Source organism: Gymnoscopelus braueri, assembly GCF_963280865.1.
Source record: "Gymnoscopelus braueri genome assembly, chromosome: 2".
In the NCBI taxonomy this organism is placed as follows: Eukaryota; Metazoa; Chordata; class Actinopteri; order Myctophiformes; family Myctophidae; genus Gymnoscopelus; species Gymnoscopelus braueri.
The window spans coordinates 34,431,376-34,446,536 of record NC_137604.1 but is presented as its reverse complement, the minus strand read 5'-3'; the positions used below and the strand labels follow the sequence as shown (position 1 = coordinate 34,446,536).

Genomic DNA, 15,161 nt, shown 5'->3' with positions numbered 1-15,161 from the left:
TGTGCTCAGCTCCACTTAAACTCTTTAGTTTATGACTAGTGGATTATTTCAGTGTTGAATGGAACGGTATGATTGTGTCACCGCTGTAATGTAACCTAACCTTCCTGGAGTGGAGGCAGACAAAATTCCTCAGTGGGATTTTTCATTAGACTGATTTAGGGCTGCAACACGTATTTTTCAATTATTCAGTTAATGTAATAATTGATATAAATGTAGACCATTAAATAAGGAAAAATAAAGCAATAAAGTAAAAATGATGGTAAATGATCAAATACAAGTTATCTGAACCCAAACAGACATCTTGAAATGTTTATCCAGCACTTCAAAACATCAACTTCAAGTTGTCAATACTGTAGCACACATTAGACGTTTTTTTTTACATGATTCATTCATATCTAAACCAGTTATTGGATTACAAAAATTCTATTTGGTTTGTTTTCTGTTGATAATGGTTTCTCTGACCAAGGGTCTTTCCTGAATGTGCAAAAACCTTTAATTATGAACAGATAATCAATTTATAGATGGATATGATTAGATGGATGAATAGATTGGATATGTTATTCAGGGTGTCCTGTCTCTGCTGTCATGTGGGCTAGCCCAGGGTCACTTTAATTTGTGCTCACAGTCACACAAAACACGTGCACCAAAGTAACTTACCAGGCAGCCTTTGTATCTCCCCACCACCTCTTTGTATTCTTTGTTCCATTTGACCTTCCTTGCTTCCTCACTCCCTTTCTTGCCCCGTTTTTCCCTTCTCAGGCGTTTGAGGTGGCCGAGACGCAACTTGGAATACCAGCCCTGTTGGACGCGGAGGACATGGTGTCCATGAAAGTACCGGACCGACTTAGCATCATCACCTATGTCTCCCAGTACTACAACTTCTTTACCAACAAGTCTAACGGTAGGAATACTACTCAGTTCATTCAACTCTGAAAGTGTAAAAATGGCCAGCTCTTGTAAGGCACACACAGACTTAAAACCTAGTCTTGTTCTAAATATCAAAGACCCGAAAAGAAATGTCGAAATTTCTACATCTGAGCTATGATTGAAATTCTTTATTAGGAATGGCCCCTTGAGATGTAGCATCTCGTTTTCGAGGGGGTCCTAAAATATTCTGTATTACCTATAATAGCTAATACAGACAGCCTGTTTTAGCTTCATGGAATACCACTTCTCAAGCAGTAGTGGTCCTACCTGACCACAGGATATACTTTTCTCAATAGAAGAGCAGTAGGACAACCCCTGCAGTTGTGTTAGTTATATTGTATTAACCCATTAAGACGTGGGATGCATCTGTGTCATTTTTAATGCTAAAAAAGCATTATTTTACACTTTGGCTATTCAAAAATAGCAGATATACAAGCTCATAGCGCGGCAACGAGCTACGAGCTTGTAGATCTGCTATTTTTGGAAAATCGTGAAAATGTGTGCAAATCTTTGAATATACATATTATTTTAAAGCAAACATTTTTTTATTCAAATCTTTGCTTCTGGGGGTCCCTGGAACAAAATATTTTGAGATGGGCGTCGGCCTTGACATGAAAAAGTATGAGCACCACTGATATAGAAACATACGTTTTTTTCAGAATACTGTTGGGATTAAGAAGACAAGGCCTCAGGTCTTAATGGGTTAACGTATGGTTAACTTTGCTAACCACTGACTTTCCATCCTGTAGCAAACCCAGCGTCTTTGAAGAGGCCAGGCGGTACAGGTCACAATGAGCCTGCCCAGAAAAGGCCTGTGGCCCCACTGGAAGACAAATCAGGAGTGCCGGAGGTAGGAGCTATAGTTGGTATTTGCGGAAGGCATGGGGACAAACAGTACTGGAATTACTTCATGCAATACATGTACCCTTTCTGAGATGAATCTAAAGAATTTTTTTATTGTCTTTACTGTACCTCAGTGGTGGAAAAAGTACCCAGAAGTAAACGTCCAGAATTCAAAATTTACTTGAGTAAAAGTACAAAAGTATTAATCAAATGTATCAAACTGTACTTAACCCTTTAAAGGTCACCCCAAGAAAAAAGCATTGGAAAAATTATTTCTTTGCATTTTTTATTTATTTGGGGCAATAGTAACAACTATCAATTATAATTTCTTTAACAGACCCAACAGTTTTCCAAATATAGGCCTCTACCAAACGGTTGAGATGTCACTTTATGGTAATGGTAAAAGTTTCATGCATATACATTGATTTATATGCATTCACTGAGAAATATGTCTCCCATTATGTTCCCAGTCTCTTCTGCTTGTGAGAGTTGATCAGCATCATCTGTTTGGTCATCTTCTTCATCACACAGATCATCAAAATAGTCCATTTTTTATTTCAGCACCACTAACCTTTACCATTAAATGACAATTCAACCATTTGGTTGAGCATGTTTTTTTAGATGGGAATAAAATCATACTAATACATAAATATAATGAAATAACATTATATGTATTATATTAACAACACTGAATTAGCAAAAGCCCTATTTATCCTTAGCAAATAGTACATTTTAATTACTTTAGTTTAGCTTCACTACTTACCATAAAGTGACAAACAACCCGTTTGGTAGAGCATGTTTTCAGAAAATTATTAGACCATTATTAGATTTTTTTTTATTGTATCAAGCTACATAATCAGGTTCAGTAACACCTCTGAGATGATAATATGACAAAAAAAAATCTTACCTCTGAAATTTCAACCAAAAAAATCCCACCTTTCAGGAGTGGATTAATTGATTTTCACTTCCTAAAAAGTGGCTACCTGAGAATCCATGTGACTGGGAAACAGTGACATCTGGTGGACCTTTTTTTGCCATAACATACCTCAACCAAATGGTAGAAAGGGCTCAATCAGGTTGAGTTAAGTTCAGCAATGTTGTCAATGAGAAATAGTGACTTAAAATGTGCTCTACCAATTGGTTGAGCAGACTGTTAAAGGGTTAAAGTACCAAAAGTAAAAGTACTAAAATGTTTGAAAATAGATCTACAGTAGACAAGCTTGAGCTTGTAGATCGGCTATTTTCAAATAGCCTATGTATAAAATAGGGCTAAAGTGGTTAATGTATGTTTTATAATATAATAATTGATCATTGCAAGTAACTAGTAACTAAGGTTTTCAAGTACAATATTTTGCCTCTGAGATGTAGTGGAGTAGAAGTAAAAGCACTGAAAATTGGAAGTACTCCATTAAAGTAAAAATACCTCAAAATTGTACTTAAGTACAGTACTTGAGTACATGTACTTAGTTACTTTACACCACTGCTGTACCTACATGTTATAACTCATTTGCATGTTAACTTATATAAATTGTATGGTTTTTGTGTTGAGTTGGTCGAGGTCAGATTTTTAAATTTTGAATGGGCATTGATCATTTCCTCAGACACCTTAGACTGCGTTTCCCAGTTGTTACCTAGGCTGCCATAAATAGTGGTACTTGATATGTGGCCTATTGCCAAAACTAGCTTTGTTATGCTTTGTTGTAGTGATGGACAGTATAATGCTACTGTAGTGGTTTCGTTTTACATAAGCGTTTTGCATGTACTGTTTAGACCTTTTTAAAGGAATATGTGTTGACCAGTTCTGTACACCACAAAGCCTTGGTAATACATGCTGCCATTTGTGTATGACTGCACAATAAAGTGGCTATTGCCCTCCTCTTGAGGGTTCTGTGTTGTACAGCATGATCGGGGGGGGGGGGCGGGGTGGTGGTAATAGAGTTAGTCTTTAAAGATAGCCTTTGTATCCTGTCTCCTTTCTTTCACATGCCTTCGTCGACTTCTCTTCTTCATTCCCCATACCCTCATATATTGGCACACACACACACGCACACATGCACACTTCAGTCGGAAATCCATTCCTTTCCCTCTTCTTCCTGTTCTTGTTCCTCACCTTCGACCACCCTGCCACTCTCTAGTCCTGAGCCTAGACAGTAGGATTGCGGGTGTGGGGGCTAGGGGCGGAGCCTAGACAGTAGGATTGCGGGTGTGGGGGCTAGGGGCGGTCAAAATAAAACAACATACATCAGTCATTTGTTTACCTTTTAAACCTTCTATGTATGCATAAATTGAAAGACTACTAACAAATGTTTACATATTTGTCTATCACTGTGTGCCAACTTTGGGCATATTCTACTTGTAATTACAGTTTCTTATTTTGTTATACTTAACCCAAATAATAATCCCCAAAATGCCTCCTAGCGGTTCTTGCTAAAATAGTTGGCTAGACTCGCTGTTACTAACCTTAACTGTTTTGGATTTTGACAAATACAAACCTTAATCTCAACACTTATCAGTCAATCTATAATGACAATCAAATGACGTTTTCTATTGAGAAAGACATCACCAGCTATATGAATCAATGCCCAATCAATGATACAGTAACCAACAGGACATGGTTCATAACTAGCTAAGCAGATCGATCCACATCCTTTAATCCTGACTCCGTTTTTGATCTCCCACCCTCCCATCTGCTCTCCTCTCCATCTTCCCCCCTTCCCCAACTTCCCTGTCCATGTGAACTCCATCCTGGGCACTTGCACTCGCTGACCCAGCCTGCTCAGGCCAATGAGGAGGTAGAAGTGTCAGTAAAGCGCAGTACCCTCAGCAGTACCTGTGCCGCCTGCCAGAAACATGTCCACCTGGTGCAGAGGATCCTGGTGGATGGAAAGCTCTACCACCGCAACTGTTTCAGGTGAGCTACAGCTAGTCAAATTGACCTGTACTTTAACCCACCACTGCTAATCTTCTGCAAGTGTGCCATGTAGCCTCCACAGATTTGAAAAGTGAACTGTCATGTCTTGCTTTTAATATTTTCCCAGTATGTAATTAAGGCTGATGCCAGCCTAAAAAGTAGGTTCTTGACAGATATTCACAAAGTTCTTTAAAGAGAGGGGTTCAAGAATAAACAATGCATGTCAAGCAAGAGCCAACTCAACTGTTAATTATCTCATGTACGTGGTTTCTGATTCAGTCAAGAGTCTTGTTGATCCCCTCGCTTCCTCACTTTGCTGTCAGGTGCCGAGAGTGTAGCAGCACACTGCTTCCTGGATCCTACAAACTGGAAAACGACTCAGGGTCCTTGACCTGCAAACACCACTTTAACAGGCCCGCCTTAGCCAATCAAAATGGACGGCCAGACCTTAGCAAGCCGGTACCGGGAGTTCAGTCTGCCAGGATTGGACGAGCCACACCTCCTCACACCCCACCCTTTGAGAGTGATGAGGAAAAGGTAGTCGAGGTCGCAGATGGTGATGCCACACTAGCCAAAGACTCTGTCATAGTGCCTTCAATCACAGTCTCTTCTGTTACAACTGACAAAACAGTCTCTTCTGTTACAACTGACAAAACAGTCTCTTCTGTTACAACTGACAAAACAAACACTTCAGAAAATGACAAAGAGAGCGACGGCAGTACAGAGACAACAGAGAATCCGCCTCCATCTTCCAGTACAGAGACAACAGAGAATCCGCCTCCATCTTCCAGTACAGAGACAACAGAGAATCCGCCTCCATCTTCCAGTACAGAGACAACAGAGAATCCGCCTCCATCTTCTCCTCCCAACCCTTTTGATGAGAGCGATGAAGAGGAAGAGGAGGGAAAGAAGGAAGAGTCACCTGCCAAAGAGACTGCTAATGGGGATCTCCCTCCCACTCCTGTTATCCATGTAGAAGGAGTGCCTCGGCCCGTGCCGGCTCCCCGTCGGGTTCTTGAACCCACTCCTCCCCCTCGCCCTGCCCCCAGGTTCCGCCCTCCACGGGTGGCAGAAGATGTTGCAGTCAATGGTGGTGAGTACCAAGTACAAGCCGTGACTGACCATGAAGGCAAAAAGCATAATCATTCATTGCTATTCATCCTCTTGTTTTCCTTGGAATCACAGGTAAACATCGAAAGCCTCTGCTTCCTCCTAAACCACGAGAAAGGTCCCACTCTCCTGGAAGGTATCCACATTTCTGTTAAATGCCTCCATTCCATCATGGTCATGGTGTTCTCTGTTTGAATTCGGAACTGTGTGTCATTACGGTATGTGGTCTATTTGTCTCGTCGTGTCTTCATTTGTCTTTATTGAATCATCTCCCCCTGCGTGTCCCCGACCCCCTCTGTGTGTCTTAACATCTCCAGCCTGTCCAGTGACACCCCCAAACCCAAAGATCCACCCTGGCTTGCCTTGGTCCAATCAGAACCCAAGAAGAAGCCAGCCCCTCCCCCTCCCCCAGCTGGACTAGCAACACCCCCCAACGCAGGCTCTCTGTCCTCTCTCAAAGGCGAGGGTTCCAGACCTAGCACACCTCCTCCACCCGCCAACCCCTTTGATGATGATGAAGACGACGACGACGGCGGTGATAAAGAGGATGAGGAAGAGGCAGGAGGAGGTGTGGTTCCTCCGACAGTAGCGGCTATTCACCCCTGGTACAGCATCACACAGGCGGCCGCGGATGCTGACACTCCCCCCAGCGGAGGTAGCTCCTCTCGCTCTGCCAGCCCAGGGGCGTCTACGAGCAAGAAACGGCCCGCTCCCCGCGTTCCACGACCAGCTTCCGCGAACCCAGGTCAGTGTTCTAAAGCTGATCCACGTCCAAGTGTGCAGAACAAGATTAACATTTTCAGAATGATGTTGCATAGATAGATGTATAGATTATAGGCTATACTCTTGACTAGAATTTATAGATTAGTCAGTAAAGTTTAGTGTTTACTGACTAATCTAATGTATTTGTTTGCATACTGTTTCAAAAGAACCACTTTGTTAAAGTCATCAATCGTTAAAGCCTGATTTCTACTCAGTTGTGCTGAGCTAATCTACAAGCTCACAACGTGTCATGCTGTGATTCACGCTGTGACTCACGCTGTGAGTACATCTTAGACTTAAGATGCCTCGGGTGTTTATTGACATTGTTCCCTCTCTTTGTCTCTCCATCCTTTATCCACCTAATTTCTTTTTGACTTCTGCTTCAACAACCACCCTCTTCTGTTACTCTGTTGCTGCTACTGTACTTATCCTCCTGTTCTCCTCAGGCCTCCCTCACTCTCAGTCCTCCTCTTGCTCTCCCTCTCCAGCTCTCAGCACAGAGAGTCTTTCTTCTGGTTCAGACCACAGCTCTTCCCAGGCACCCCTGGGACATGGAGTCAACAGAAGCCAGGAACACCCCTTCACCAAAAGCGTGTCAGAGCCTTACATCTGTGGACCGCCTGACTTGGTCTCTTCCCCTTTCTCCTCCTCCACGGAACGTCTGAACTATCTTTCCCCAAGCTCCTCCCCTCCTCCCGCGCCGTCCAATACCAGCTCAGCACCAGCCACCCCGCAGATAAATCGCAACTCGGGGACCAGAGGGGCCAGACCCCCTCCACCAAGACCCCCGGCGACACCTAGCCCTCTGGCCTCGGGGCCCCCGCCTTCAAACAACAAGGTAATAGAAAGACCTCTCGATAAAAATGTGATTAGCACATTTTGCACATCATACTTAAAGCTTCTCCATTCTTTTCTCTTTCTAGCGGATTTGTAAGGAGAATCCATTTAATAGGAAAGCCTCTCCGTCCCCTGCTGACTCCAAAGCCAGACCTCCAAAAGGCCCCCGTCCAGCGAGACCCCCAGCCCCAGGCCATGGCTTCCCACTTATCAAACGCAAGGTAATTGTTTTTGGGCTAATCACTCACAAAGCACCAGGGTCAAAAAGAGAAGGTACATCACTGATCGATAATAGATGCTGCCCTTGGGTGCCGATGGCCTAGTGACTAAGGCATGTACCATACAGGTTCTGGCGACTGGCGGGTTCGATTCCCCGACAGACCTTAGCTGCGTGTCACTCCCTGACTCTTTCCCCATTTCCGATCATATCTTTACTGTACTATAAATAAAGGCGGCAGGAAAATATATATATATATCTTGGTGGGGGGGGGAGAAAAGTGTCAAATTGTAAAAAGAAGTACATAGATCTTGTTTAAAAAGGTTTTGGATTAGCAGGGAATACCAGGGGAATACCAAGATGTTCTCAGTGGCTTCACAAATAATTAGGTCATCAATCCAGAATGTATTACGGGTCAATGGATCAATGTGTTGCAATAATTTTACCTTGCACAGTTCAGCACTAATTGGGAAACCTTACCAGTTAAGCCCAATATACTTAGTTGACCGGGCTCCCCCTGGTGTCTAAACTTGGTCCCCTGCTTTTTTCCCCCTCTACTTTTACTTTTCACTGAAAATAGCCGATCTACAAGCTCACAACGCATCACGTTGCAAATCTGCTACAGTATTGGGATGCTAGGGTTCATGTGGTTAATGGACTGTGTGAATTAAAATGCAGTGCAGCTTGTGTGGACATGTACATACAGTACGTATCAGAAACATATTTTGTGTGTGTGTGTTCAATTTAATTAAATCTTTATTTCAGACCCAATTATTTTCAGACCCCCATCCATATCACAATAAAAACACCATACAAAAGAAATAGAAATAACAGAAAAAGAAATTCAATAAACTTGTGTGTGTGAATCCAGGTGCAGTCTGATCAGTATATCCCTGTGGAAGACATCCATGGAGAGATGAGCCAGCTGGAGAAGCAGTTGGATGAGCTGGAACAGAGAGGAGTGGAGTTGGAGAGGAAGTTGAGAGACAACCCCAATGGTATCTCATCGAAACATCTAAACAATCTTTCCTTTATAAATGGGTTGTTGTTATGTATAGTTATGCTTACAGTTACTCTGTTTAATTACTGGTTCCAGATTGATATAGTGTTATTGTGATTGATGAATTTACATTCGTTTTGCTTTTAAGTTCAGAATGCTTAATAATTAATGCTCAACCATTTCTCAATATGATTGCGATTTTAGACACATCGTAATGTGTTTACTTGTGTGTACTGGTGTGGTATATGGCAGAATGTGATTATTTTTTGTTAAAGTGTTTAGAGGCCGAGTCAGATTACCCGATTGACATCACACAGCTAATTTTCTGGAGACACGGAACATTTAAAAAACACTTTTATCACGTTATGTTATACTCCACGTGACGAGAAAATATTCTGAAAAATTGCTACGTGGCCATTGACTATTTTCTAAGGAAACTAGTCGGTTATCCTAAATCAGAACTGTTCCCTGGAGATGCTAAACATGTTATTGACCCATGATGATTGTACTTATAGGACTGTTGAAGCATAACTCTGGGACAGTTTGCAATGATCTTTATTGTGACCCAGTGTCCTTATTGCTGCAAGCCAAGAAATATACCCTTAATATGAACTACAGTTGGCTGCGCGAGTGCCGTTCTATGGCTTGTAGATCTGCTATTTTTGAAAAATCTTTGAATATGTATATATATTTTTTAAAGCGAACATTTTTAATTCCAATATTTGCTTCTGGTGGTCCCTGGAACAAAATATTTTGAGATGGGGGTCCGTGGCCAAATACATATACATTTGGGGGTCCTTGACATGGAAAAAGCTTGAGCACCACTGATATAGCAACCAAACAACAAAAAATATATGTATTTGGCCGCAGACCCCCGTCTCAAAATATTTTGTTCCAGGGACCCCCAGAAGCAAAGATTTGAGTTAAAATGTTTTGCTTTAAAAGAATATATATAATCAAAGATTTGCACACATTTTCACAATAAAAAAAAAAAATCACACCCTGTGTGAAGTGGGCGGTGTCTTCCTAGCTAATCACAATACTGAATGGAGTCAACCAATGATGTACAAAAGATAAATACATTTTTTTTTTTTTAAGTTATGGTTGCTTATATAGGGCTATGCACATGTGTCATGTGACACTGGCCAATCACAGTCCTGAATAGATTGTGATTGGCCAATCACAGCGCAGGATAATTGTACAAATTTCCAAACCTCACTTTTAGGGGCGGTTTCACTGCCCAAGATATTTGTACATTTTTACAAATCTCACTTATAGGGGCGGTTTCACCGCCCAAAAATAGCAGATCTACAAGCTCGTAGTGCGGCACTCAGTGCTTGTAAATCTGCTATTTTTCAAAGTATAAAATAATGGTTATAGCTCAAATCTAAAATGACACAGGTGCGTTCCTGGTCCTAATGGATTAAAATACAGGATATAAAGGAGAAGGAAGTGTATGTGAATGCCCTCTGTAACTCTGCTGTGTGTTCAGATGAGGAAGAGGAACATCTACTGGTGGACTGGTTCACTCTCATCCATGAGAAGCACTTACTGGTTAGACGGGAGGCTGAGCTGGTCTATACGTACGTATCAGAATGGCATGAAAAAAATGTATATTGTCGCTGTCGGGCGGAAACCCTGTATGTCCAAAACCGCTACTTTTTCAGGAAACGGAAAATGGATCTGATGTAGTTATTATTTTGTCACACGCTCTCGTTAATACTTTCCATTGGTTCAATATTCATAAAACCCACAGACACTCTTAACCCATTAAGACCTGAGGCCGCTTCTAAAAAAATCAAAATCCTAAAATGTTTTGGGAAAAAAATATATTATAGATTATATTAGATTATAGATATAGATTTTTCAAAAATAGCAGATCTACAAGCTCGTAGCGCGGCACTCGGTGCCGCGCTATGAGCTTGTAGATCTGCTATTTTTGAATAGCCAGAGAAATCTAAAGTGACACAGATGCGTTCCAGGTCTTAACCAGTTCAACTTTCACTCACATAGCGGAAATAGCAGATCTAGATTAGCTATTTTCGCGACTTTTGTGTGACACCCTTGTATGACGACGTAGGGCATTCATTTAGGACAAAACATAAAAAAGTTTAAATATGGGGATATGAGGTTTTCTACATTGTGAGCATGTGTACAAGTGAATAAAGGGTGAATTGCTGGTTTGAAACACGTGTATGTCTCTGATGGCAGGGCCAAGCAGCAGAACCTGGAAGAGAGGCAGGCAGACGTGGAGTACGAGTTGAGATGTCTCCTCAATAAACCAGGTATGTTGGAAGAAATGTTCTGTTTAAAGTGTTTTGCTCTAAATGGTAATGTGTGTGTGTGTGTGTGTGTGTGTGTGTGTGTGTGTGTGGAGATAGATGGATAGATAGATAGATATGAAGAAAAGAAAAAAAATCGACCCAACTCACTATTTTTTATTTGTCTTGGAATTAATTCAATAAGATATTAATACAGTATATCTGGCAAGAATTATATGGTTACCTATCAAAACCTTTAATTACTGCTATTTCTTTCTTTCTTGCTTTCTTTTTTCTCTCAGAGAAAGAGTGGAGTAATGAGGATAAGAGTCGAGATCAGGAGCTGATGGCTGAACTTGTCACCATCATTGAACAGCGCAACCAAATCATCAATACCATGGACCAGGACAGACAGAGGTAATTACTTAATTATCACCTGTCTCAGAAGTCAAATACACAACACTGTAGTAGAGCCTGACCGATGCCAGATTTGTGGGTCTGAGTTTGACCACTGATTACTGATGTTTTAACTGATGTTTTGTACCAAAAACAACTTACGCCCTCACAGCATGTCGTATCACGTCACACGTTGTAGACCTGCTATTTTGAACATTTGCGTAAACTTTTGAAGATTTTCGCCGCAAGTGGCATGACCAAAATAGGGACACCAGGTTGAAAGTGCTTTAAAATCGGGACACATTGGCTGCATAATTGCCTATTTGGTCAAAAATGTCAATGGCCTATATATCGACCAAACGTATATATCGGTCAGGCTCTAGAGCAGGGATGGGCAACTGGCCCACACCGTCACTCAATGCGGCCCCAGGCCAAAATCAAAAAAAAAAAAAATTAAAAAATTAAATAAAGAAAAACAAAGTAATCTACACATATCCGAAATGGTGAACTATTGCCTTCAACTGTTCCAAACATGCAACTTTCCATGAACCATTTGAATTACAACAGTCCACCAGTAGAGCGCGCTCTCGTTTATTTTAATAGAAGCCTTATTAACTATAATTCTAGTGTTCATTTTTGTATATTTGTAAGCCAAAGTTACAGCAATACTCTGAAAGGCATACTCAGGAATGTGTTTTGTTTAGCAGTACAGCTGTAGTAAGTTGATCGAAGCATTACTAAATGCTAAATAAAAACAAAGTTATAACAAATAATAATAGTTAATATCCCTTATTTATCACATATGTGACTATTATGGGCTTTTTGAGTAATGGGGTACTACTGGCGAGAGTGCCGATAAACAGGGGCGGGCTGGGACCAAAATTCAGCCCTGGCATTTTGGTCCGAACCGGCACACCGCCCCCGGACCGTTTTGCCAACGGGGGGGGGGGTCCCTGCCGATAAACAATGCGGCCCCCCAGAGTGATTGAGGAAATTTTGTGGCCCTCACCATCTACAAAGTTGCCCACCCCTGCTCTAGAGTCTAGATGGTAGTAAATAATCTAAGTCTTGGTGATCCATCTTGTCTGTTGTTACAGGGAAGAAGAGGAGGATAAACTCATGGCAGCCATGCTGAAGAAAAAAGGTAAAATGATCACTTAGTGGTTCTCCTCATGTCTCCCTCGTTTTTCCCTCCCCATATTTCCTCTCACAACTAGACTCTTCATTCTCTTCTGTTCTTTTGTTGTCCATGCCAGACTTCCAGAAGGACCCGGACAGTGAACAGAAGAAAAAAAGTGGCAAGTTCAAGCCCATGAAAGTGCTCAAGAGGCTGAGCCATAAAGGAGAACCTGGTAAGGGCCAGAGCCCCCGCAAGGAGAAGAGCTGAACACCTGATGGACATGCCAGCAAATTGAAGGGGGATGTCACCCCTTCAAGAGGATACAACTCAATTTTAACAAGATGAGGAAATAAATATTTCAGGTAAAGACAAAAAAAGACTTGAGCCTAACAGCTATATATAGGACTCAAATCATGCAACCCAAGCGCTTACTTCCTGATAATATCTCACCTGATACTTTTCCAAAAACAGCTCTGCATTGAGGTGATACATTTTAGTTGCCTTCATGTGTCAAAGTATTTTAGAACTGCTAATAGGATAACGACTCAAGTGCTTTAAGAGATGAGAACATTTCAAAAGACTGAGCTAAAATGGCAATGTTTGTCATTAGTCTCATTGGTTTGTCATATACAGAAAGGTGACAAACAACATACGGTGTCTTAGCAAAGTGTCGGGCCATCATGAGCCACCAGAACTACTTCTATGCACCGTGGCAAAGATTCTACAAGTCTCTGTAACTCTACTGGAGGGATGGAACACCATCCTAACAAAAGATATTCTCTCATTTGGTGTTTTGATGGTGGTAGTAGAGAGTGCTGTCTGACACGTCAGTCCAAAAGCTCCCATAGGTTCTCAGTTGCGTTGAGATCTGGTGACTGTGTGCAGAATGCTCATACTAGCATATGATTCACATCATTTTCATACTCATCAAACCATTCAGTGACCCCTCGTGCCTTGTGGATGGGGGCATTGTCATCCTGGAAGTGTCCACACCCATCATTATAGAAGTGTTTCATCATAGGATAAAAGTGAACACTCAGAATAACTTTATATGGATTTGCAGTCACCTTTCCCTCTAAGGGGACAGAGTGGACCCAAACCATGCCTGCCCCCCCCCACAACATAACACAGCCAACGGATGCCTCACTGAAGGGTTCAAGCATTCAGGCCTGGAGAATATGATGAAGGATGACTCATCTGACCATATCACCTTTTTTATATCGCATCTCTTTAGACCATTTCCTATTGTTTTTGCACCAATTAACTCTCAAATGTGCATTAATCTTTGTAATGGGGGGTTTATGCACAGCAACCATTCTATGATATCTGTTTCTATGTAGTTGTTGACGGACTGTTCTTGCTGAAACAGTTCGAATATGTCCACTAAGTTATTCAAATTTCTTCTTCACTGTAATTTTTTAAACGTAGGCTATTTTGCACTCATTCTACCCTATAGGAATTTTGGTTAGCTTTTTTCCCATGGATGTGAATAACAGTGGCTATCACAAGTGGGCTGAATTCACTTTCAATACAAAAAATTGGATTGTCATCATAACTACCAATTAAAAAAATATATCTAAAGCACAGATTAATATCCAGTCACTTGGACAAGTGGTTATTTTATTTATTGAATATCAGTTCAATTGAACTGGAAGTAAGTTTACCTAACCTCCAGGAGCTTTTGACATAATCTGCTCCTGATTTACACTCCCTGAATAACCATCTCATGCTGTACTCACATTGATGTTGTTGGTGAAGCTCATGTCCATAGTATTACATATTGAGTGGCCCATAAATTGATATCAGAGAAAGATTTAAGGTATATAAGTATGTGGTTTGAACCTGTGGTACTCCATTGTTGAAATGATGTAAAACGTTTTTGAAATGCCCCAGTTCCTAGGATGTGTTGTAATTAAGTGAAGTTGAATGAAGTGAATGAAGCACCTGTAGTTGCTGCATTGTGGTTGTCTGCAGGTCCCTTGTTTTTACCTTTGTTCAGTGGAGTCATGAGACAGCCTGTCATGTTATTAAATGCGTCATCAGAGACCATTTTAAAGGTTGGATAATGAAGTTTTTTTTTAGTGTGACTGGAAACAACGTCAAAGAACTATTTTGAATGAAGCATGTATCGACTAGAAAAGGTATAGTTTTAAGAGAGAGCATTCAGAAGGCAAAGTACTACACTGATATCCTATTATACTTTGAACTATGTATAATAAATAATTAAGGATTTAATATTAGAACAGAAGTTACATAAGATATAGAATTGAACATTTTGAAAATGCAAATATATTTTAACAAGATTAGAAAAGCACCCGTTTTTAACAGGTTTAACTATTGGGGGAAACCTGAATATGCAATTGTTTAATTTATACTTAACTATGTGTTCATGTGTTTTGCCTTAAAATAAGTAGAACTGACCTCACTGTTGATATTGTCATGATTACTGTTTGTAAGGGTGCCATTTATTTAATTTCAGTTGTGGATGAGTATTATCTGTTGGTTTCAAGTCAATATGAATGTCCACGTTGTTTTATCATGCGTTTTAGATTGTCTGTGTATGTGACTCATTTGTCCTCTATTTTAAATGGTTATTTTTGTCAGTGTTTCTTCCCCTGTACCTGTATTTCTGTGTCAACTAAAACAAGGGCTTCTGCAGCATTACATCACTGTTACAGTAGCTACTGTATATATCATTCTAAAAACCCCAACACAGAACTGTACTAACTTGCTGTTATGGCAGGCAGGTGAATAAAATGAAAGCAAGAAGCCAGTGT

At 40.9% G+C, this 15,161-nt stretch overlaps 1 protein-coding gene across 3 annotated transcripts in view; it reads left to right on the top strand.

Annotated features, from left to right (window-relative positions):
- Positions 1 to 15,153, top strand: part of micall1a (MICAL-like 1a) — a 29,039-nt gene extending 13,886 nt beyond the window's left edge. The window contains exons 3-16 of one of the 3 annotated variants that reach the window (XM_080446031.1): positions 760 to 901; positions 1,677 to 1,777; positions 4,542 to 4,681; positions 5,005 to 5,771; positions 5,867 to 5,927; positions 6,109 to 6,536; positions 7,000 to 7,391; positions 7,477 to 7,611; positions 8,479 to 8,605; positions 10,100 to 10,190; positions 10,819 to 10,892; positions 11,171 to 11,285; positions 12,362 to 12,408; positions 12,521 to 15,153. In XM_080446031.1, the coding sequence (XP_080302157.1) occupies positions 760 to 901; positions 1,677 to 1,777; positions 4,542 to 4,681; positions 5,005 to 5,771; positions 5,867 to 5,927; positions 6,109 to 6,536; positions 7,000 to 7,391; positions 7,477 to 7,611; positions 8,479 to 8,605; positions 10,100 to 10,190; positions 10,819 to 10,892; positions 11,171 to 11,285; positions 12,362 to 12,408; positions 12,521 to 12,651 (2,751 nt within the window). In that variant the 3' untranslated portion in view covers positions 12,652 to 15,153. Of the gene's footprint in view, positions 1 to 759; positions 902 to 1,676; positions 1,778 to 4,541; positions 4,682 to 5,004; positions 5,775 to 5,866; positions 5,928 to 6,108; positions 6,537 to 6,999; positions 7,392 to 7,476; positions 7,612 to 8,478; positions 8,606 to 10,099; positions 10,191 to 10,818; positions 10,893 to 11,170; positions 11,286 to 12,361; positions 12,409 to 12,520 lie in introns of all 3 variants that reach the window. The other 2 variants (XM_080446032.1, XM_080446030.1) reach the window with 2 other exon arrangements.
- The last annotated feature ends 8 nt before the right edge of the window (positions 15,154 to 15,161 follow it).